Source organism: Silurus aristotelis (assembly GCF_946808225.1).
Source record: "Silurus aristotelis genome assembly, chromosome: 22".
NCBI classification, from domain to species: Eukaryota; Metazoa; Chordata; class Actinopteri; order Siluriformes; family Siluridae; genus Silurus; species Silurus aristotelis.
This window is the reverse complement of record NC_139595.1, coordinates 13,700,632-13,724,664: the sequence shown is the minus strand read 5'-3', so window position 1 is coordinate 13,724,664 and position 24,033 is coordinate 13,700,632. Positions and strand designations below refer to the sequence as shown.

At 36.5% G+C, this 24,033-nt stretch overlaps 1 protein-coding gene across 50 annotated transcripts in view; it reads left to right on the top strand.

Annotated features, from left to right (window-relative positions):
• elna (elastin a) overlaps nucleotides 1-24,033 on the top strand; it is a 73,215-nt gene that overhangs the window by 42,339 nt on the left and 6,843 nt on the right. For 2 of the 50 annotated variants that reach the window (XM_083525572.1, XM_083525575.1), the window contains exons 20-58: nucleotides 1,411-1,455; nucleotides 1,540-1,659; nucleotides 3,345-3,389; nucleotides 3,474-3,593; nucleotides 5,281-5,325; nucleotides 5,410-5,529; nucleotides 5,738-5,785; nucleotides 6,603-6,674; nucleotides 8,477-8,527; nucleotides 9,016-9,054; nucleotides 10,154-10,246; nucleotides 10,792-10,830; nucleotides 11,404-11,460; nucleotides 11,649-11,687; nucleotides 11,799-11,846; nucleotides 11,952-11,984; nucleotides 12,602-12,697; nucleotides 12,812-12,844; nucleotides 13,031-13,114; nucleotides 13,261-13,293; nucleotides 14,100-14,159; nucleotides 14,312-14,344; nucleotides 14,457-14,543; nucleotides 14,710-14,742; nucleotides 14,830-14,985; nucleotides 15,114-15,146; nucleotides 16,279-16,350; nucleotides 16,654-16,686; nucleotides 16,795-16,866; nucleotides 18,455-18,487; nucleotides 18,583-18,708; nucleotides 18,811-18,852; nucleotides 19,942-19,983; nucleotides 20,442-20,462; nucleotides 21,120-21,146; nucleotides 21,221-21,244; nucleotides 21,396-21,452; nucleotides 21,744-21,797; nucleotides 22,715-22,747. In XM_083525572.1, the coding sequence (XP_083381698.1) occupies nucleotides 1,411-1,455; nucleotides 1,540-1,659; nucleotides 3,345-3,389; nucleotides 3,474-3,593; nucleotides 5,281-5,325; nucleotides 5,410-5,529; nucleotides 5,738-5,785; nucleotides 6,603-6,674; nucleotides 8,477-8,527; nucleotides 9,016-9,054; nucleotides 10,154-10,246; nucleotides 10,792-10,830; nucleotides 11,404-11,460; nucleotides 11,649-11,687; nucleotides 11,799-11,846; nucleotides 11,952-11,984; nucleotides 12,602-12,697; nucleotides 12,812-12,844; nucleotides 13,031-13,114; nucleotides 13,261-13,293; nucleotides 14,100-14,159; nucleotides 14,312-14,344; nucleotides 14,457-14,543; nucleotides 14,710-14,742; nucleotides 14,830-14,985; nucleotides 15,114-15,146; nucleotides 16,279-16,350; nucleotides 16,654-16,686; nucleotides 16,795-16,866; nucleotides 18,455-18,487; nucleotides 18,583-18,708; nucleotides 18,811-18,852; nucleotides 19,942-19,983; nucleotides 20,442-20,462; nucleotides 21,120-21,146; nucleotides 21,221-21,244; nucleotides 21,396-21,452; nucleotides 21,744-21,797; nucleotides 22,715-22,747 (2,298 nt within the window). Of the gene's footprint in view, nucleotides 1-1,410; nucleotides 1,456-1,539; nucleotides 1,660-3,344; nucleotides 3,390-3,473; nucleotides 3,594-5,280; nucleotides 5,326-5,409; nucleotides 5,530-5,737; nucleotides 5,786-6,602; nucleotides 6,675-8,476; nucleotides 8,528-9,015; nucleotides 9,055-10,153; nucleotides 10,247-10,791; nucleotides 10,831-11,403; nucleotides 11,461-11,648; nucleotides 11,688-11,798; nucleotides 11,847-11,951; nucleotides 11,985-12,601; nucleotides 12,698-12,811; nucleotides 12,847-13,030; nucleotides 13,115-13,260; nucleotides 13,294-14,099; nucleotides 14,160-14,311; nucleotides 14,345-14,456; nucleotides 14,556-14,709; nucleotides 14,743-14,814; nucleotides 14,986-15,113; nucleotides 15,147-16,278; nucleotides 16,351-16,653; nucleotides 16,687-16,794; nucleotides 16,867-18,454; nucleotides 18,488-18,582; nucleotides 18,709-18,810; nucleotides 18,853-19,941; nucleotides 19,984-20,441; nucleotides 20,463-21,119; nucleotides 21,147-21,220; nucleotides 21,245-21,395; nucleotides 21,453-21,743; nucleotides 21,798-22,714; nucleotides 22,748-24,033 lie in introns of all 50 variants that reach the window. The other 48 variants (XM_083525560.1, XM_083525549.1, XM_083525573.1 and 45 more) reach the window with 48 other exon arrangements.

Genomic DNA, 24,033 nt, shown 5'->3' with positions numbered 1-24,033 from the left:
ACTGGAAACAAAAGTGAGTATACCCTAAGTGAACATGTCAAAACTGTGTCCAAAGTGTCAATATTTTGTGTGAGCAACATTGTTATATTTTACTGCCTTAATCCTCCTGGGCATGGAATTCATTAGACCTGCACAGGTTGTTGCTGGGCTCCTTTTCCACTCCTCCACAATGAAATCACTGAGCTAGACACATTAGACACATTGCGCTTCTCCACCTTCCACTTGAGGATGCCCACAGGTTTTCAATACGGTTCAGGTTTGGAGAAATACTCACCAACTTTGTTGTCTTCACCTTCAGCTTCCTCAGCAAGGCAGTTGTCATCTCGGCAGTGTGTTTGAGGTCGTTATTATGTTGGAAAACTGCTGTTTGGGGGGGAGAGCATCATGTTCTGCTTCAAAATGTCACAGTACATGTTGTAATCTATGTTTCCCTCAATGAACTGCAGCTCCCCAGTACCAGCAGCACTTATGCAGCCCCAGACCATTCTTGACTGTAGGTAAGACAATTTTCTCGGTGCTCCTCAACAGGGTGTCACCACACATGCTGGACATCATCTGAGCCAAACAAGTTCATCTTAATCTCATCTGTTGTCTTTAGCAAACTGTTTCTTGTGAGACAGCTTCAGAAGAGGCTTCCTTCTGGTCATGCAAATTGACTTGTTGCAGTGTTTGGCATATGGGCTGAGCACTGACAAGCGGACCTTACGCTTCTGCAACCTCTAAAGCAATGCTGGCACCACCCATGCATCTGTTTTTGAAGCCAGCTTCTGTGCCCAAAGCACTGCACGAGAACTCAACTTCTTTGATCAACCCTTGCAAGGCCTGTTTCGAGTGGAAGCCGTTTTGGAAAACCTCTGTATGACTCTGGCCACTGTACTGTAACTCAGTTTCAGGGTGATACCGAACTTCTTCTAGGTCATCTGTGTGGAGAGCAACAATTATAATTCTCAAATTCTCAGAGAGTTCTTTGCCATGAGGTGCCATGATGTACATCTCGTGGTCAGAATGAGAGAATTGTACTCAGAACACAAAGTTTGAAATACTCTAATACAAGATATACAAATTTGTATGGTCCTGTCAAGCAGACAAAAACATGAACATGATGAATACGACATGCGGCTTTGATTGACACAGCGTTACGTGACATACAGCTTTTATCACTTAGAGGGTACTCACTTTTGTTGCCAGCTATTTTGACAATAATGGCTGTGTGGTGAGTTATTTTCAGAGGACAATAAATCTATACTGCTGTACAAGCTGCACACTGACTTAAAATATATCCAAGTTTCATTACTATAATATTGTCTCTTTATAAGATATACTAAAATGGTTGCTGAAATGTGAGGGGTCTACTTACTTTTGTGAGATACTGTATGTGACATATAAAGGTTTCTTTTTGTATTTGATCAGGTGTAGGTGGTCTTTCACCAGCTCAAGCCAAGGCTGCTAAATATGGTAAGTTGTATGTATAAAATGCATAATGTTAATGTATGGCACACAATAAAGGAGTTACCGATGTTCATTTTATGTGTTTATCAGGTGCTGGTGCAGGATTGGGTGGAGCTGGAACTGGTGCTGGTTTAGGTGGAGCCGGACCTGGTGCTGGTTTAGGTGGTTTTGGTGGTGTAGGACCTGGAGGAGTTTACCCTGGAACTGGAGGTGAGTAAAGTGAAATCACAATCTTTACCCTTTCGTTTACTTCTTTTCAAGCCCTTACACACTCACTCAATCTTTAGATCATGAAGTTGATACAATGTGCAATACTCCATGACCATGATAGCTTTGTCATGTCATAAGATCATATTACATGTTAAATGTTTTCAAGTGACAATACTATAGAAATGAAAACTGCATATATTTTAAAATAGACAATGTGTAGCTTGTATATCAGTACAGTCCTCTAAAAAATCAACATGCGGAAATTATTGTCTGAAGAACTGGCAGCAAAAGTGAGTACACCCTAAGTGAACATGTCAAAACTGTGTCCAAAGTGTCAATATTTTGCATGAACACCGTTGTTATATTTCACTGCCTTAATCCTCCTGGGCATGTAATTAATTAGAGCTGCACAGGTTGTTGCTGGGATTCTCTTCCACTCCTCCACAATGAAATCACTGAGCTAGACACATTAGACACATTGCGCTTCTCCACCTTCCACTTGAGGATGCCCACAGGTTTTCAATACGGTTCAGGTTTGGAGAAATACTCACCAACTTTGTCGCCTTTACCTTCAGCTTCCTCAGCAAGGCAGTTGTCATCTCGGCAGTGTGTTTGAGGTCGTTATTATGTTGGAAAACTGCTGTTTGGGGGGGAGAGCATCATGTTCTGCTTCAAAATTTCACAGTACATGTTGTAATCCATGTTTTCCCTCAATGAACTGCAGCTTCCCAGTACCAGCAGCACTTATGCAGCCCCAGACTATTCTTGACTGTAGGTAAGACACAATTTTCTCGGTGCTCCTCACAAGGGTGTAACCACACATGCTGGACATCATCTGAGCCAAACAAGTTCATCTTAATCTCATCTGTTGTCTTTAGCAAACAGTTTCTTGTGAGACAGCTTCAGAAGAGGCTTCCTTCTGGTCATGCAAATTGACTTGTTGCAGTGTATGGCATATGGGCTGAGCACTGATGAGCAGACCTTACGCTTCTGTAACCTCTAAAGCAATGCTGGCACCACCCATGCATCTGTTTTTGAAGCCAGCTTCTGCGCCTAAAGCACTGCACAAGGACTCAACTTCTTTGATCAACCCTTGCAAGGCCTGTTTCGAGTGGAAGCCGGTTTTGGAAAACCTCTGTATGACTCTGGCCACTGTACTGTAACTCAGTTTCAGGGTAATACCGAACTTCTTCTAGGTCATCTGTGTGGAGAGCAAGGATTATAATTCTCAAATCCTCAGAGAGTTTTTTGCCATGAGGTGCCAAGATGAACATCTAGTGGTATAAGAGAATTGTACTCAAAACAAAGTTTGAACTACTCTAATACAAGATATACAAATTTGTATGGTCCTGTCAAGCAGACAAAAACATGAACATGATGAATACGACATGCGGCTTTGCTTGACACAGCGTTACATGACATACAGCTTTTATCACTTAGGGTGTACTCACTTTTGTTGCCAGCTATTTTGACAATAATGGCTGTGTGGTGAGTTATTTTCAGAGGACAATAAATCTATACTGCTGTACAAGCTGCACACTAACTTGGAATATATCCAAGTTTCATTACTATAATATTGTCTCTTTATAAGATATACTAAAATGGTTGCTGAAATGTGAGGGGTCTATTCACTTTTGTGAGATACTGTATGTGACATATAAAGGGTTCTTCTTGTATTTGATCAGGTGTAGGTGGTCTTTCACCAGCTCAAGCCAAGGCTGCTAAATATGGTAAGTTGTACGTATTAAATGCATAATCTTAATGTATGGAACACAATAAAGGAGTTACCGATGTTCATTTTATGTGTTTATCAGGTGCTGGTGCAGGATTGGGTGGAGCTGGAACTGGTGCTGGTTTAGGTGGAGCCGGACCTGGTGCTGGTTTAGGTGGTCTTGGTGGTGTAGGACCTGGAGGAGTTTACCCTGGAACTGGAGGTGAGTAAAGTGAAATCACTATCTTTACCATTTTCGTTTACTTCTTTTCAAGCCATTACACACTCACTCAATCTTCAGGTCATGAAGTTGATACAATGTGCAATACTCAATGACCATGATAGCTTTGTCATGTCATAAGATCATATTACATGTTAATTTTTTTTCAAGTGACAATACTATAGAAATGAAAACTGGATATATTTTAAAACAGACAATGTGTAGCTTATATATTAGTACAGTCCTCTAAAAAAATCAACATGCAGAAATTATTGTCTGAAGAACTGGCAACAAAAGTGAGTACATCCTAAGTGAACATGTCAAAACTGTGTCCAAATTGTCAATATTTTGCATGAACACCATTGTTATATTTCACTGCCTTAATCCTCCTGGGCATGGAATTAATAAGAGCTGCACAGGTTGTTGCTGGGATTCTCTTCCACTCATCCACAATGAAATCACAGAGCTAGACACATTAGACACATTGCGCTTCTCCACCTTCCACTTGAGGATGCCCACAGGTTTTCAATACGGTTCAGGTTTGGGTAAATACTCACCAACTTTGTCGCTTTCACCTTCAGCTTCCTCAGCAAGGCAGTTGTCATCTCGGCAGTGTGTTTGAGGTCGTTATTATGTTGGAAAACTGCTGTTTGGGGGGGAGAGCATCATGTTCTGCTTCAAAATGTCACAGTACATGTTGTAATCCATGTTTCCCTCAATGAACTGCAGCTCCCCAGTACCAGCAGCACTTATGCAGCACCAGAACCATTCTTGACTGTAGGTAAGGCACAATTTTCTCGGTGCTCCTCACAAGGGTGTCACCACACATGCTGGACATCATCTGAGCCAAACAAGTTCATCTTAATCTCATCTGTTGTCTTTAGCAAACTGTTTCTTGTGAGACAGCTTCAGAAGAGGCTTCCTTCTGGTCATGCAAATTGACTTGTTGCAGTGTATGGCATATGGGCTGAGCACTGACAAGCGGACCTTACGCTTCTGCAACCTCTAAAGCAATGCTGGCACCACCCATGCATCTGTTTTTGAAGCCAGCTTCTGTGCCCAAAGCACTGCACAAGGACTCAACTTCTTTGATCAACCCTTGCAAGGCCTGTTTCGAGTGAAAGCCGTTTTGGAAAACCTCTGTATGACTCTGGCCACTGTACTGTAACTCAGTTTCAGGGTGATACCGAACTTCTTCTAGGTCATCTGTGTGGAGAGCAAGGATTATAATTCTCAAATCCTCAGAGAGTTCTTTGCCATGAGGTGCCATGATGTACATCTTGTGGTATAAGAGAATTTTACTCAAAACAAAGTTTGAACTACTCTAATACAAGATATACAAATTTGTATGGTCCTGTCAAGCAGACAAAAACATGAACATGATGAATACGACATGCGGCTTTGATTGACACAGCGTTACGTGACTTACAGCTTTTATCACTTAGGGTGTACTCACATTTGTTGCCAGCTATTTTGACAATAATGGCTGTGTGGTGAGTTATTTTCAGAGGACAATAAATCTATACTGCTGTACAAGCTGCACACTGACTTAAAATATATCCAAGTTTCATTACTATAATATTGTCTCTTTATAAGATATACTAAAATGGTTGCTGAAATGTGAGGGGTCTATTCACTTTTGTGAGATACTGTATGTGACATATAAAAGGTTCTTTTTGTATTTGATCAGGTGTAGGTGGTCTTTCACCAGCTCAAGCCAAGGCTGCTAAATATGGTAAGTTGTACGTATTAAATGCATAATCTTAATGTATGGCACACAATAAAGGAATTACTGGTGTTCATTTTATGTGTTTATCAGGTGCTGGTGCAGGATTGGGTGGAGCTGGAACTGGTGCTGGTTTAGGTGGAGCTGGACCTGGTGCTGGTTTAGGTGGTTTTTATGGTGTAGGACCTGGAGGAGTTTACCCTGGAACTGGAGGTGAGTAAAGTGAAACCACTATCTTTACCATTTGCGTTTACTTCTTTTCAAGCCCTTACACACTCACTCAATCTTCAGGTCATGAAGTTGATACAATGTGCAATAAATACTTAATGACCACGATAGCTTTGTCATGTTATATGATCATATTATACAAATATAGTTAAGTCTAACCAGTTGCTTTTTCTGTGTTTGATGTATCATTCAGTAGGTGCAGGAGTTCTCACCCCTGCTCAAGCTAAAGCTGCTAAATATGGTAATCATCCCTTGTGCTTCCATGCTACATATTTTTCCTTCTCCAATGAAGAAAAAAGCAAATCAAAGCTACTAATGAAAGAACATTTTGTTTCATGCGTTGTGCTGCTGGATGGAAAGAACTCGTGTAAGAATAGAATTTAAAGCTGCCTCTTCTTAACAGTATGCCTAAATAGTGAAGCCACCAATTGTGAAATGACTATTTCTATTACTATTTTATTTACCAGATAACCTAAAGCAATGACACTGGAATTAGCCCAGAACTGGAATGAACTAGCTACAGTACTTATCTTAGCTAGCTAGCTAAACTTAGTTAAAAGGAAATGGGCTGCTCTGCTGTAGGAGCTTTCCCTGACTTTCTTTATCGCTAATGGATACATCTAGCCCAAAAACTATGTAGAGAATCTACAGAACTATAATACCTGCTCTTAGCAATGTTATGTTAGCCAGTGTGCTTCTCCATGTACTTTGTTCGGTCCAAAATGTTGGGCATACAATGGAAAGTTTTAGCATGCAACACAATGGCTACATCAGCAATTAAAATAACACATTTCAGGCAAGCAGAGGGTTTAAATAAACATTTTGTGTGACTGTCATTTGTGAGCTACAGTAGTTTAAGAAACTCTGATTACAATGTATTTGTGTCAAGTTTGTCCACTTCTTTCCGTTAACAAATATCCTAAAGACTTCAGCAAAAGGTCCTACATACTTTATCTTTAAAGATAAGAAACAAATGATAAAATTACTAATGAAGCACACCTCTTACTCCTGCTAGCTGTTACAAAGGCCTGTCTTAACCCTGTTACACTTTTCACTAGGTGCTGGAGCTGGTTTATTTTTGGGAGGTGCAGGTGGAGTCCCAGGAGCTGGCGTTTACCCTGGTGTAGCTGGTACATTTTTCCTTAATATTGTCCAAGTGTGTGTGTGTGTGTGTGTGTGTGTGTGTGTGTGTGTGTGTTGTGTGTGTGTGTATGTATATATATATATATATATATATATATATATATATATATATATATATATATATGTGTGTGTCTGTGTGTGTGTGTGTGTGTATATATACAGTAATCTACCGTTTATCGCTATAATTAAAAAAATGCGATAAACGGACTGCATCACAAAAATGCTATTTTATGTATACAGTACTGTACTGTATTAACATTTTACTTAATTTTATAATTAATAATTATGTTTACTTTATTTCAACATAAAACTCCAAAAAAACTATTTCCTATAAGTTTTTTGGTCTATCGTGCTACCCACGAGAGACCGGGAAAATCAGTGAAACAAATTTTTATATATATATATATATATATATATATATATATATATATATATATATATATATATATATATATATATATATATATGTATATATATATATATATATATATATATATATATATACATATATATATATATATGTATATATATATATATATATATATATATGTATATATATATATATATATATATATATATATATATATATATATATATATATATATATATATATATATATATATAATTAAAACCACTGACAGGTGATAATTACAATGATACCTCTCAAGAAGTGTATTTTAGGCAGCAAGTAAAGAGTCAGTTCTCAAAGTTGGTGTTTTAGAAGCTGGTAAATGAGCGAGGGTAAGGATGTAAGTGACTTTGACAAGTTTTGATGGTTAGACTGCTGGGTAAAAGCTTCAGAACAATATGCTTTCTGTGGTGTTCTCATTACGTGTTGGTTAGTAGACCAAAACTGTTATAAGGAAGCACAACCAGTAAAACCAATGACAGGTTGAACCCAAACTAGCTTGTCTGGTCTGATCATACAGATTACTTTAGCATGAATTGGTGAAAACGATAATGCTGGTGTCAAAACACACCAAGCATCACAGCTTGTTGCATATCACAGGCTGGTCAGAGTGCCCATGTGGACCTCTGTCCATTACATTTATTTTTATGGAATTTGGCAGATGCCTTTATCCAAAGTGAATTGCAACTGGGCAGTGGAGGGTAAAGGGCCTTGCTCAAGGTCAGTGCCAGCGTGGTGGTACTGGGATTTGTACTTGGGACCTTCTGACCCAGAGTTCAGTGCTGCAACTACAGAGCTACCACCTCCCTGTCATGAATGCACTTACAATGGGCATGTGAGCATCAGAACTAGACCAAGGAGCAATGGAAGAAAATTGCCTGCTCTGATAAATCACTTTTTTTTTTCATGTGAAAAGCCATGTGTTAATGAATTGTTTACATGGGAAAGCGATGATGCCAAGAGGGTGATAGAAAGAAGGCAAGCAAGTAGAGACTGTGGATGTCAGTTTGACACGTATCACTCTCTAAAACATAGTTACAGACAAAGTACACGCCATCCAGTGGCTTCTTTCAGCAAGATAGCCCTGCTTCAACTGCAAAAACTGATGAATGGCCCAAAACACAGGATGAATTTGACAAACTGGAGAGGATAGCATTAAATAAAAATATATAAATGTACTATTATAAACATAGATTAACTGTTTATTAAAATAATTGAAAATATATGTAATCTCATTGCACTATTATATTTATGTGTATAAACTAAAAATAACTGCAAATTTAATGACTATAAAATAACTAATGCAAATTAACAGTTATTTACATTATTTTCATGAAGCAAACCATTAATAATTATTTATTTTCTATTCCCCATATGCAGGTACAGGAGGAGGCTTTGTACCAGGAACTGGAGGAGTTTATCCTGGAACAGGTGAGAGAGAGAGGGGGTAGAGAGAGGGTAAAGAGAGGGTAGAGAGAGGGTAGAGATGGTTTTAGAACATGTTATGAGTTCTTGGTACAGGTGGCTCTCCACTGCTGATATAAGGCTGGTAAGGAGAGTTTCATGTAGTGTACATTGCCTGCCCTCTAGTGGCCACACAAGGAAATGACAAAACAGCTGTTGTAAAAATCCTGGTATATGACTGTTGATCTGATGTATCCAAGGCCAGGCGTGACACTGCACATTTGCTAAGGGGTATGCAAGATCACGATTGGGACCCCTTAAAAAAAAAAAAAAAGGAAAATATACAAATACAAGAGAAGAAAAAATACACTACATGCAACAGCACCCATTCATTGCGGCACCCCATATACTGCATACACCATTTTTTGGACCTTTGGAAAAGACTCACTAGTGTCTTAGTCACAACTGAAGCAAATATAGCACAGTGTATTAATTCTCTATTTTTTCACTTGCAGCAGGTCTCACACCTGCCCAGGCCAAAGCAGCTAAATATGGTAATTAATTTTTTTTTTTTTACAAACAATAAACAAATACAACCCCAATTCCAAAACAGTTGGAACAAGCTGTGTATAAGAATTTAAAAAAAAAATTTATTTGCAAATCTCATAAACAAATTCATTTAATTAACAAAAAAAAAATAGAAAATATATCAAACATTTAAACAGAGGAAAAATATTTTAAGGAAAGAAATAAGGACATTTTGAATTTGATGTCCAAAACACAGCTTAGTAAAATTGGGACAGGGCAGTTTATTAATGCAGCTAATTAGTTTAATTGGAATAGTAATAAAGATATAAGTTTAAGTTTACTAATTGTGAAACCACTTCAGAAAAATGTTCCATAATATGAAATTTCAAATTTGAATATCCTATTATCTACAGTATACACCGACCAGGCATAACATTATGACATAATAACATTATGACCAGTGAGTAAATAATGCAGATTATCTCTTCATCATTACACTCGTTAGAGGCAGCAAGTGAACAATTTATTCTTAAAGAAAAAATGGACAAGCTTAAGGGTTTGAGTTTGATAAGGGCCAAATTGTGATGGCTACATGACTTGGCCAGAGCATCTTCAAAACTGCAGCTCTTGTGGGGTGTTCCAGGGCTCAGTATCTATCAAAAGTGGTCCAAGGAAGGAACAGTGGTGAACCGGTGAAAGGTTCATGGTCAAGGCTAATTGATGCATGGGGGGAGCGAAGGCTGGTCCGTGTCGTCCGTTCGAACAGACGAGCTCCTGTAGCTCAAATTGCTGAAAATGTTAATGCTGGGTCAGGACTGTTTTGCCAGCAAAAGGGGAACCAACACAATATTAGGCAGGTGGTCATAATGTTATGCCTGATTGGTGGCCATAAAGCTATGCCTGGTCAGTGTATAAATCAGCATAGCATAGCATGAGAGACCATAGCAAACAGCATAGTTGTTGTTTAAAGTATTTTTGAAAAAGATCAGTATTCCACATGTACAGTACTAATAAACTTCCACATGGCATAGAATAACTATTGAGTACAGTATTGGAATATTATTTAATAGATTAGAATATGAAACCTTACAATGAATTCTCTTAAATGAAATATTTCTGTTATAGGTGGAGCTGGAACTGGTTTGGGTGGGGGTGGTGTACCAGGTGCTGGTTTGGGTGGGGTAGGTGTACCAGGCGCTGGAGTTTACCCTGGATCAGGTGAGCAAGCGAAACAGTGTAGTTGTAGAGATTTGCTAACATTAAAAAAATTATAATAATTAATACCAAAAATAAAAAATCAATAAAAACCTAAAAAAAAACTGTAGGTTGATTTTATCTTTTCACAGCCTTTTTATTTAACTTAATTTTGTAATCTAGCATACCAGTGTAGATTTATTCATTGTTAGAGACTCAAAGCACTTTTGCACGGCGCTCTGGACAAGGGCGCAAAATGCCCCAAATTTAAATGTAAACAGAAGTTTTCATAGTTCAGAACAAGTACTTGAAGTCAAAGCATATTACAAACCGCAATATCAGGGAGTGATCATCACTTTCTCTAGTGCAAGTGATAGAAAGATTGACAGAAGAAAAGAAATATTTAAAAAAATCTTGATCTTTCAAAGTTTAAATTTTCACCTGCTTCCATCACATGACTCAATTATATTGATTTCTCACAGATATTTTGCAATCTAAATGCTCATTGAACGAAACTGGTCGAGGATAACATGCACTGAGACTCTCTTTTTCTTTCATTTCATTTGCAGGAGGTCTTACACCTGCTCAGGCCAAAGCTGCTAAATATGGTAATCCATCTTTCTTTAAGATGCTGAATGAGCAGCAAGTAGACAAACAGCCAAATACGATCAGACCTGATTAGAATTAGAAGCTAAATGTGGCACAGCACAGGCTACAGAGAAATTTAGATTTCAAATCAAATCAGTGCAAAAACATTATACATGCAATAACTTGCAAAACACATTCATCAATTCACACGTTCCTTTTTATGTTAACAAATACCAAACTTGTATCATGCTGTAGCTGAAGGTACTGCTTAAAAATATGTACTAAATCAAGTAGTCCAGTAATCGAAGACAATAAAATGGGATGTTCTGCTGTAGAACTGTTTGACACATTACTACCCCATTCAGTATATATTGCCAGTGGATTGGAAAACAGTCAAATCTTTTTTTGTTAGTTGTATAAGTTAGTTGTACAAATGTGTTATAAGTAAGTTAGTTGTATAAATCTCTAAATATAGAACCAGCTTTAACTTGGTGCCTCCTTACCAGCTGCCTAAAATGGTCCACTTAGAAATTCTATTGAATAGATCTGTTTATAAATCTTCTCTTAGAGGTTCTTGATTTATTTCCTTTAAGGAGCTGCTGGTGGTAGTGGTGTTGTACCAGGAACTGGAGGAGTTTTTCCTGGAACAGGTGTGTGCATACATATTACCATGAGTGAAACTTCATACATTATCAAGTTGTAACTTTTCCTACATTAAAGAAATATATAATTTTACAAAAGTAATCTCATAATTATCCCATTCATTGTTACCATACTCTTATTTACATTTTGAGCCGATTATTGTAACAGAATAAAAAAACACGCTCTCATTTAACAGGTCTCTCACCTGCTCAAGCAAAAGCAGCAGCCAAATATGGTAATGATATCAGTGCTCAAATAAAACGTTTCCTAGAAATGCTTTAAAAAATTTTTTGTTAAACTATTTATAAAGACATTAGCAAATAGAGATGTGTGACTTTGGTTTCAGGTGCTAGAGGTGGTCTTGGTGGAGTTCTAGGTCTAGGAGGCCAGGGTGGTAAGAGCAGAGTTGTTACATAATATACGGTATAACATGTGAAAGAACTTTACATGTCTCAATGACCGCCCAATTTATTATTTATTTTTCTCTCCTTATTATTAGCAGGATATGCTGCTGCAAAAGCTGCTAAATATGGTAATTACCCTGCATTTATTATCTAACATTATTATCAAATATTAAAGGTTCCCTGGTGGTCTAGTGGTTAGGATGCGGCGCTCTCACCACTGTGGTCCCGGTTCGATCCCCGGTCAGGAAACCGACCCCAGCCATTAGGTTTGCACAAGCCTTAGTGCCGGTCCCAAGCCTGGAGCAATGGGGAGGGTTGAGTTAGGAAGGGCATCCAGCGTAAAAACATGTGCCAAATCAAACATGCGGATGGTCCGCTGTGGCGACCCCTAACGGGAGAAGCCGAAAGAAAGTTTTATTATCAAATATTAGATACAGCAATAAATGATGTATAAATAAAACATAATGTTGTCTAATAAATTGTACAGCATTGATTTTGCAGGAGTACAGATCCAAACCAATACAAATTGTACTAGATAGTATACAACCTGGGGCATAACACAATCATATGATTTGTATTTGTTAAGTACTTAAAATATATTTCTCTGGATCTGTATTTGGATTTAAGCCTATAGGCATAGTGTAAATAGGAAGGAAATTTATTAAAGTGCATCCAATTTCTTTTTGAATATATTTAGAACATATAATTTTTTTCTAATATTTGCAGTATAAATGATTTTTGACAGGTGTGCCTGGTGGGGTGCCTGGTGGTGTGCCAGGTGGTGTGCCAGGTGGTGTCCTGGGTGGTGTACCGGGTGGTGTTCCAGGTGGTGTCCCAGGAGGTTTGTTAAAACACAATTTTATATGAATAAAATAAGGCACACTAAGTGCAAACTAAGTGCAATAAATTCACAGTAGTGTAACAAAGTGTTTTTTTTTTAATCTTGGTTGTTTAGGATATCCTGCTGGTGCTAAAGCACTGAAATATGGTATGTACATTTGGTTACCTCTGTAATATGCTTTAAATATATACTTATTAGGGCTGTCAATCGATTACAATTTTTAATCGCAATTAATAGCATGATTGTCACGAGTTAACTTTTATTTTAATATAACCTTTAAAAACTTTACATGTTTGGGCCGTAGCATATTTAAAAGTTGGTTTTCATTTACAGGTGTGCCAGGAGGTGTGCCAGGTGGTGTTCCTGGTGGTGTTCCTGGTGGTGTTCCTGGTGGTGTTCCAGGTGGTGTTCCAGGAGGTTTGTTTAAAAAAAAAAAAAGAAATTAAAAAAAAAAAAAAAAAAAAATTAAACACTTTTACATTCAATAAAAAGGGCATCTTGCAATATGTGCAGTAAAGTCACAGTAGTCAAGCAAAGTATTTGTTTTACATTGGGTTGTTTAGGATATCCTGCTGGTTCTAAAGCACTGAAATATGGTATGTACATTTGGTTACCTCTGTAATATACTTTAAATATATACACAATAGGGCTGTCAATCGATAAAAAAATTTTATCGCAAATTATAGCATGATCGTCATGAGTAAATTTGTGATTAATCTTAACTTAATCGCACATTTTTTTTTTAAATGTACCTTAAATTAATACTTTTAAGTTTTTAATACTAATTAAACTAAAGTTCTAATTCTCTAATTAAAATGGGCATGAACAAATATGGATGTTTTATGAAAATGTATTATTATTAGTGAAACCATATTCAATATACAGCATAAAAATACTCTTGTAAATGTTTTAAAGTAATTATGGTGTTTTAAATTACGTAAATCATCAGGACACCAAACATAACTTCTGCTATGTTTCCACACGGACGATTTTAATTGCCGGATGTGTGCATTATGGCAGATTTTGGTGCTTAATTTGAGACTTGGCACATCAGTAAAACAAATGTTTACTGACTAAAAATTATTAGTGGTTTATTTCCTTTTTTAATTTGAGTAAAGAAAGGGCGTCGTGAATAAATGTGTGTTGTGCTGAAGGTTTTATTTTCGCCTCTTTTATATTTATTTATTACAATTTTCAATAAAAATAGTCAAACAGAAATTATTAATTCATCATTTAATTAATAAAATAATCAGTTTTAAGTAATTAGTTTTGGTAATTAATAAAATCGAATTTGCGTTAGTGTTATTAACACCTTAATTTTGGCAGCCCAATTTTTTTAGATTATTTTTAAATGTGTTACATGTTCATATCACAGCTCATTAAAAAAAAAAAAAATTTACAGGTTTGCCAGGAGGTGTGCCAGGAGGTGTGCCTGGAGGTGTGCCTGGAGGTGTGCCAGGAGGTATGTCACATTTTATTTTATAGTTTGCATGCATACAGTATATATATAATTTGATAAAAAAAGTTTTGTAAAAAAAAAAAAAAAAAAAAAAAAAAGATATCATTTGCATTAAGTGGAATAAACTCAGTCTTTGTTTTACTGTGTTTTGTTAGGATATCCTGCTGGTGCTAAAGCACAGAAATATGGTATGTACATCTGGTTAGATCTATAATATATAACTTTAAAACTTTAAATACCAATGTGTTGTTCAATGTTTGTCTGAAAAACCTATTGTTAAACTTTGCTTTTCATTTACAGGTGGTTTCCCAGGAGGTGTCCCAGGAGGTGTCCCAGGAGGTGTTCCAGGAGGTGTCCTAGGTGGTCTTCCAGGTGGAGTTCCAGGAGGTGTTCCAGGAGGTACATTTTATTTAATATATTTTTTCCGCTTTAATAATTAAAAGAAATAAAAGTACATTAAACACACTTATACAGTAATGAAATGAGCCAGTCTCACAAAGGTGTAGGAAACTTACAGTAGTAAAACACAGGCTTTGTTTATTATGTTGTTTAGGATATCCTGCTGGTGCTAAAGCATTAAAATATGGTATGTACATTTGGTAACATCTATGATATATAATTATATATTTACATGCTTGTTTAAATGTTTATTGTTAAACTTTTTTATTTAAAGGTGTCCCAGGTGGTGTGCCAGGAGGTGTACCAGGTGGTGTACCAGGTGGTGTGCCAGGAGGTGTACCAGGTGGTGTACCGGGTGGTGTGCCAGGAGGTGTACCAGGTGGTGTACCAGGTGGTGTGCCAGGAGGTGTACCAGGTGGTGTCCCAGGAGGTGCATTGTATTTTAAAGTTTGTTAGAGTAAATAAAACCCAGTTGTATATTATTAAAAGGATACTGCAGTACTTGTAGTCAACTCACAATAATAAACCTAAGGGTTTTCTTTTTGTTGTGATGTTTAGGATATCCTGCTGGTGCTAAAGCACTGAAATATGGTATGTACATACACTCAAAGATAACAAAACTTTAAATTATGTCTGAATGTTGACTCACCGAATACATAATTTTGAAGTTAACCAAAATGGTTAGTCATGTTGCCCAGGTTCTGGTGATGTTGGTATTCAAGTTGCTGGCAGTTGCTAAGTATGTTTATAACAATAAAAAAAAAAAAAGATTAGAGTCTCAGTATGCATAATTTTAAATATTTTAGTGACATCTGACCTTCAAAAGATGTTCTTCAGTTTGTCTTTTTATTGGAACTTATAGAGGTTCAATGAAGAATCTGACAACAGTGGAGACTGGAGATTGTGGGTTTTTTTATCCAATTTTCCACATTCAAAGCTACATGTATTTAGCTTGTAAATGGCCCTGCCCTGTAAACACAATATAGCAATATAGCCAAATGATTGTCAACACATTACCAGCACACAAATGTGCTTGTTGAACACCCTGTCCCAGATTTAGTCTCCCCTTTGCTTTTATTTACATTGCAACTTTACAGCATCTGGAGGGACCTACAATTATTTCATTTATACATATAAACATCTGAGGGTTATGAGCTTTGCTCAGAACTCAAAACCTTCCGATTTATTCCACATTCTGACCACTGAGCTACCATTTCTAGGAAGACAATCAGCTAGATTTTGGAAGGTGGCTGTGGGGAATTGTGCTAATTTCAGCCACAAGAGCATTAGTGAGAGTGATTAGTGATTTCAGTGAAGTGTAAAGTCAGGGCTATGTGCTTCATACAATTTTGGTAAACGATGCCATTTAGGAACAGCACATGTAGGACGGCAAAGTTAGAGAGGCCCAATAGAGATGGTTTGGACATGTGCAGAAGAGGGACATGGGGTATGTCAGTAGAAGAATGCTGAATCCCCTAACGGGAGAAGCCAAAAGAAGAAGAAGAAGTTTAGCTTTTCTGTACTCTCTCTCGCTCTTTCTCTCTCTGTATTTTTTATATTAATAATATATGTATGAAATAGTAGATGTAATGTACTCTTAAAATAGCATTGCCATCAAACACCTTACATTTAATTCTGAATTCTTATAAGTAATGTAAAAAAGAATAAAGATACAGAGCATTATCTTAAATGTGACTTATTTTTGCTTCTCTCTGGATGTAAGGAGGAGTTGGTACAGCGCAAGGAGTCGTTGGAGGAACAGGCGGAATCCCGGGAACAGCCACAGGAGTCGGAAGTAATTCATTTTAAAATATATTAAATACAGGCTTTTTAATATTAGATCGATGTCCTAGGAATTTGTCCAATGTTCATTACTTCTCATTTACCATTGCAAACCTGTTTCAATGTCAACAGGGTCATTTTCAAAAGTACAAAACACTTTTCTTGACTGAATGTCAAGTTGAAAACAAAAGTGCAAGTTGCTTTAATTTATTGCTAGTCCCAAATAAAACCTGAAATGATCATGAAATTAATTTTACCAGAGGAAATGTTTACAAAAAATATATATATATTATAACATGGCCTTATACCTTTACAGCATATCCTGTTGGAGGTAAGCCTGCTAAATATGGTAAGATTTATTCTCAATTATGTTCCATTTTATATTTTTCAAATCTTACAATCCATAATAAGTGGCTTAAATTTAAAATTAGTAATCACCAATATCAAACCTTTCTAGGAACTGTAGGAGGTACAGGAACTATAACAGGAACAGGGGGAGTACCAACAGGGACTGGAATTGGAACTGGAGGTAAATTATGATTCTAAGCCTTGAAAAATGTAACAGCTTTACTTTTAGTACCATAAGATCAATATGCTTTTTGATATTTGAAGATTGTGTAATATTAGTTATTGTTAATTGCATGTTAACTGTACCAGCTGCTTTAATGTTTGATGTTATGTAAGCTAGTACTTTGTGTATGTAAAATTTTCTCAAGATACAACAAGCCATGTTGTTTTAATTGGACACTTGGATTAAATAATTTAGAGATACACTTTAGCTAAATACGTCCATGTTGATTATGATGATCGCAAATGTTGAGCTATTTTATGAGTTGCTCAATAACTCCTGGTTCCATAATCTCAAATGACTGTATAAGATTGTAGGAAGGACATTACTCATAATCTTACATTCCAGTGCTCATGTTAGTTCTCACTCTCCAGTGTTCTGTATTGTTTGAAGACTATAATCACACCCTTGATGTCACCCAAATGAGGATGGGTTCCCCTTTTGAGTCTGGTTCCTCTCAAGGTTTCTTCCTCATAACATCTAAGGGAGTTTTTCCTTGCCACAGTCGCCATGGCTGCTCATTAGAGATAAATACACATCGTTCACCTTCACTGTTAAATTCTGTAAAGCTGCTTTGAGACAATGTCTGTTGTGAAAAGCGCTATAGATATAAACCTGACTTGACTTGACTTGTTTATTAGGTTACAGACTATGCACACCACCAATCTAAGAACTCTGTTGGGAGGGAATATAGTTAGAAAGCTATATGTTTTTAACAGCAGTAGGACTTTAGAAGTCGTATTGAAAATTGCTAGTGACTCAGTGACTCAGTGTTCAGACATCGGGTATATTAAGAGGATATTAATTCTGCTACCTTGAAGAATGCCTTTCTTGTACCCTAAGAGATTATGGTTTGAGTCAAGCAGTGCCAGAGGATCAGAGGTGTGTGATGCATTGTGGGGGGTTTATTATGCAATTGAATAGAATTTAGATTCTATAGATTTAAGAAATAGATTTGCCTTCATTTCTCACATATACATTACAGCACAGTGAAATTATTCACTTCACATATCTGCCATCATACATCAAACATACCCCTGGAGCACAGAAAGGGTTAAGGGCCTTTCTCAAGGGCACAGTTGTGGCAAATTGGCGATACTGGGGGCTTAAATCCCCAACCTTCCTATCAGTAACACGGTGCTTTAACCACTGAGCTACCACTCCGCAGCACTGCCTTCCAGCCAGTATTTCTTTAAGAGCCATGGTGTTAAAAAAAATTAAGATTTGAATATTTGCCACAGTATCAGTGACATTTTTATGTTTTATTTAATTAATCATTGAGTTGTCATGAAATACATTTCCTAAAACATGTAATAAAGGATATGCTTTCTAGACAGCAAAAATGTACATAAGTACCTATTAAGCAAAAACATTGATGTCCGGCAACAAGAAAGACATTTGAGGCAACTTGTTGTACTGTATATACCAGGACATGTTTTTCATGGCCCAGGCCCCAAGTTCTGTCAGTTTCTTCCAATTCTCTCTTTTTAATGACTTACGCCTACATTCAATTGGGGATGCAAGTTAAAAAAAAAAATTTTATTTACAGGCTATCCATTTGGAGTCAAACCTTCTAAAACTGGTATGACAATGCCTGCGCTCTGTCGCACAGTAGCTCATCCAACAAAAAGGTTGTCTGTCCTAGGCATTTGTTTAATGTGTGGTACTCTCTTATAGGTGGCCTAAGTACTGGCATTACTGGAACCGGTGTTTCGGAACCTGCAGCTACACCTGCTGTGGGTGTTTTGCCAGATGATGATGGACTCTTTACTCCCGATGGCACGGGTTTGCCTGTGAGACCAGGTACTAGAAATACATTTGCCTCAGCTAAGTAAACCTGCAATACCCATCTTTTTTTTCATTTTCTCATCATTGTCACTGACTGCAACTGTTCTTTTTGTAAAGCAAGGGGCCCAACTCTCGCCCCTGATGGAACAATTGTTCCAGGTAAGATCTTTAACATTTTAGCATTTATGCTGTATGATCAAAAGAAGCACTGTTTTATATGGTTTAGACCATTCTAAGTACTAAGTACTCTTTATATATATATATATATATATATATATATATTATTTATTTTATTTTTTTTTTGAGCCTATTAAGTCTACAAAATTCTACAAATATGCTTTTCAATGAGCTCTAAAGTCCATTATATTTCACTTAAAACTAAATGATAGTTTTTCCTATAACAAGATATTAAAACATACAAAGCTTGCCAGCTGATCTTACACAGGCACTTTACATTTACATTGTTAATGTCAGTAACATTTAATGCTTAACGATTTTAGCTTTAATACACTGAAGACTTTCATGTTATAAAATGTTTCACCATTGGCAAACCACTTTGAAAAGTGATGGATAGATTATGTAGAACATCTGAAGCTAATACTGACTTCATCCTGGATGGTGAATGGCTGGCAGATAAAAAATGCACCAAAAACTTGCAACACCACAGAAGTACAAAATATCCCTTTGTGATGATGTTTATGTATATGGGTAACTAGTTTTTTTTTTTTAGCAAAATCCCAGAGAGAATCTTATATACAGTACAGTCAGACTTTTTAAGTAGCAACTGAATATAGATGCAGAAAAAAAGAAAAACAAAGATAATTGTGCCTAAAATTGTAAATATGTTAATTTTCCAAGGTAAAAGATATATAAGGTACAAAAGACTTCCTCTTGGGGATATGGTAGAAGTTGTAAAAATTGTACTCGGCTTTGTGCTTAGCGCTTTCATTCTGATAAATGGTTACCCTGGATAAGCTCAGCTAGGTATTTTCTTAACAGAGCAGCTGTTAAATGGCCAAAGACATCTTTCTATATCTATAGCTATCTGCTCTTGAAAATGATTGTTTCCTTTTTTTCCACTGAACTCCTATCAGAGGTCTATGTCTGGCTAATTAGGGCTAACATAACGCTTCATAGCTGATTCAGGCTACTATTTCATGGCAGTGCCCGTCAAGCCAGTTACCTCTGTGCTGCATTTCTTTAAACTGTTGAAAAAGGTTGAAGGTGGAACCTGTTGTTTCTTGGCAGGACCGACACCTAGTGTTGAAACTGGCAAGGCTCCTAAGCCCAGTAAGATCGCTTATGTGGCATGAAATTCTGTAATAAATGTTTCTCTAGAAAAAATAACCCTTCAGTCTGCCCATCTGTTTCTGTCATTTTCCACTAACCATGCAGACCTTGCAGCAAACTCTGCTTAATGTCAACATGGCATGCTTTTATTTAATACTTTGGGTGTCCAGATTAAACATTTTGTGGTGGCGTACACAGTTTGTGAGTGTTACATAATGTGTCAGATTTCTCCGTGTTTTTTTCTTTTTTTTTTTTTAATAGAGAACAGAAAAGAGGGGGAAATAAGATCAAGTTCAATTCATTAATGGTGGTGTGACTTCTGGATTGTTCTTATATGAGAAAACACAATCATGTTTTTTTTCAAGAAACTCTAGTTATTTCCCCCCCATTACAGTTCTCTTGTGTTTGTTCATGTATATGCGTCTTTTAATTGCTTATTTTCTGCTTTTTCTATGCAGGCAGAGGTGATGTACCTCAAGGTATACATTTCATTCTGAATTAAATTCTTGTATTTAGATTTATGGATTAAAAACATTTCCATCTATGTTCTTAATATAGTTAGCTTTCTTAGTGTTGAGGACCTAATTCAATTTACATTAACAACAAATATTGATATAAATCATTTAAGATACAGAGTGAGACATTGTGTGTCACCCATAATCTATATGTATTTATAGATTTAATTGTAAACTTTATTTGGACCTGTAGGGCTGATATATGGGCTTGTTTTTGACATGCATATTTAAAAAGAGGGGTAATTTCTGTAGACAATTGTGTTTTAGGAAAGTTTATACTGTAACAATTAACATTTTATCCTATTCATGGTGTCAGATTAAAGAATCAGTAGGACCTCTTTGTATTGACACTTGATTACTGAATTCTTCTTTGAATTTATAAATTTTATTGCAAATTAATATTTATTCATTTGAGAAGTGCATCAAAATAATCATTATGCATTTTTGTCCACTAGAGGTCGCTATATTTCATTATTATTATTATTATTATTATTATTATTATTATTATTATTATTATTATTATTATTATTATTATTATTATTATTAAAATGCTAAAAACCTTTTTTTTTTAATCCTACTTTCATCTGAATACATTTTTATTTTCACCTAATCTTTTTTCAGGTACTCCTTTCAAAGCTCCCAAGACAGGCAAGTGTTTTCCTATTTGTAATTATTATTTGTATTATTTTTAAACAAATTTGTGACATTGTTCATGTTCACAGGTGCGACCTCATATGGTGGCTATGGTGAGTCTTTATTTTACACTGCATTTCAGGGTACATTTCAATAAAATTTTCCCATTTACCCAGGTTTTGATTTTGTAGCAGCAGGTTCACAGTATATTTGAAAATACAGAGTTAAAGTTAGTATTGTTAAACAGAGTTTCCTCTCATTAAGGTCCTTATGGTGGCTTTGCTCCAGTTCTTCCAGGAGCCAAGCCAATTACAGCACCAGGTATAATAAGCAAAATTCTCTTGCCTTAAAAATTGTATAATGTATAAAAGGCAAAAAGAGAAAGATCAATAAAATGAGCCACGTCCTGAAATGCATGTGTAAAACAAATTCAGGCTTTACCTTATAGCACTTACAGTAAGTACATGATTAGGAACCAGATTCCTAATGTTGTTCTGATCTTTCTACAATTAGTCTGACTAATTGCAGATGGCCCTAACCAAAAGAACCGGATACTTGCTAGAAGTTCCTACTAATTTAAGGGTATGTGATCATATCATGGTTCTATTACAGGTGTGACATATCCTTCTGGTGTTGGCCCTGGAGCAGCTAAACCACCCAAACCAGGTACAACATCTGCACATTCAGATTTATAAACTAATTCAAAGTCACATTTTTTTTGTCACATACACATTTAAACAGAGGACGACAGTGAAATGCTTTTTACGACTGTCCAACATGTAAACAGGAAAATAGAAATAAAATATAAAAATAAAATAAAGTCAAATAAATAAAAAATATAGTATTAAAGGTATAAAGTATATTAAAATAAGTATAACTATAAAGTATGAAAATAAGGTTAATAATATTATAGATAGATAGATAGATAGATAGATAGATAGATAGATAGATAGATAGATAGATAGATAGATAGATAGATAGATAGATAGATAGATAGATGTGTGTGTGTGTGTGTGTGTGTGTGTGTGTGTGTGTGTGTGTATATATATATATATATATATATATATATATATATATATATATATATATATATAGAGAGAGAGAGAGAGAGAGAGAGAGAGAGAGAGAGAGAGAGAGAGTGAGATATTTGAATTAGACAGAAAGGGATGAATATAGACAGGAGTACAGTTTAAAGTGTAAACTATATTCAATCTTGTTAAACTCTGGACTCAAATATCCAGACAATATATACTACAGGCTCTATAATGTTGCATGCTGACCCTATTTGAGACTGGTGGTAACATCACTACAGTAATTCTCCACAACATCTAGTTAGTGCTGTTTGAAGTTAGGAGAAGGGAATGTCTGATAATAACTCCCTGTGGAAGTTTTTTGCTGTTTGAAGCTCAGCTTCTAACGGTCTTTTCTAAATTAAGCAAAAGTTTATGTACAGTCAGATCCTCTGTGGTGATAAAAGATCTCTGGCGAGGGAAGGAATTCTTTTAGTTTGGAACCTCTACCTTCACTTTCTTCAACCGTTTTTTGACTCAGTGTCCTAACAGTCTTCTCTGTGATCTCTTAAGGCTATGGGTCATTGAGCACTGGATATCAGCAAGGTGAGAAAAAAACAGAAAATGCTTGTCATCCATGTATATATCTTTACAAAGAGCCACATACAGAGCTGGATACTGAAGCTATATATTATATATGACATAAATATTTGGGTGTTAACTTCATTCGGCCGATTTACATTTTTCGTAATTACCTGCATGCAGTTTATACCTACAGTCCAAGTTGATCCAGTTTGGTTTTAATTGATCATCTAGACCACCCCTCTTGAAACAAACTTTGTTTTGGCTTAAAGGTATGAAACAATAGGAAATCAATAAATCTGATATTATTTTAAGATTGGATAGCTGTGTGTTGTCAATAACCATAAGCAATTGTCAAATGCAACCAAGATTTAACAAATATTCATATAAAACTTTACACAGAATAGCATTCTTTACTACACTGGTAACCGTTAATCAACCTCAACATTAAAACACCAATGACAGCATTTAGAAAATTAACACACGTCTTCCTTGATATTGTGATTTGTGGTGAGAGTAGGGAGCAGGTTGAGAAGAGCCTGGAGAGGTGGAGGTATGCGCTGGAGAGAAGGGGAATGAAACTCAGTAGGAGTAAGACAGAATACATGTGTGTGAATGAGAGGGAGGGCAGTAGAGTGGTGCGGTTGCAGGGAGAAGAGGTGGAGAAGGTGGAGGAGTTCAGGTACCTGGGGTCAACAGTGCAAAGTAATGGAGAGTGTGTTAGAGAAGTGAAGAAAAGAGTGCAGGCAGGGTGGAGTGGGTGGAGAAGAGTGACAGGAGTGATTTGTGATAGTAGGGTATCTGCAAAAATGAAAGGGAAAGTTTATAGGACTGTGGTGAGACCTGCGATGTTGTATGGATTAGAGACAGTGGCATTGAGTAAAAAACAGGAGGTGGAGCTGGAGGTAGCAGAGCTGAAGATGTTAAGGTTTTCGTTGGGAGTGACGACGATGGATAAGATTAGAAATGAGTTTATTAGAGGGACAGCACATGTAGGATGTTTTGGTGACAAGGTGAGGGAGGCGAGATTGAGATGGTTTGGACATGTGCAGAGGAGGGACATGAATTATATTGGTAGAAGAATGCTGAGGATGGAGCCACCAGGTAGGAGGAAAAGAGGAAGGCCAAGGAGGAGGTTCATGGATGTGGTGAGGGAAGACATGCAGGTAGTTGGTGTAAAAGAGGCAGATGTAGAGTACAGGGTGGTATGGAGACGGATGATCCACTGTGGCGACCCCTAATGGGAGCAGCCGAAAGAAGAACACACGTCTTCCTTGATATTTCCTAACATTTATTTTTGATGATATTTA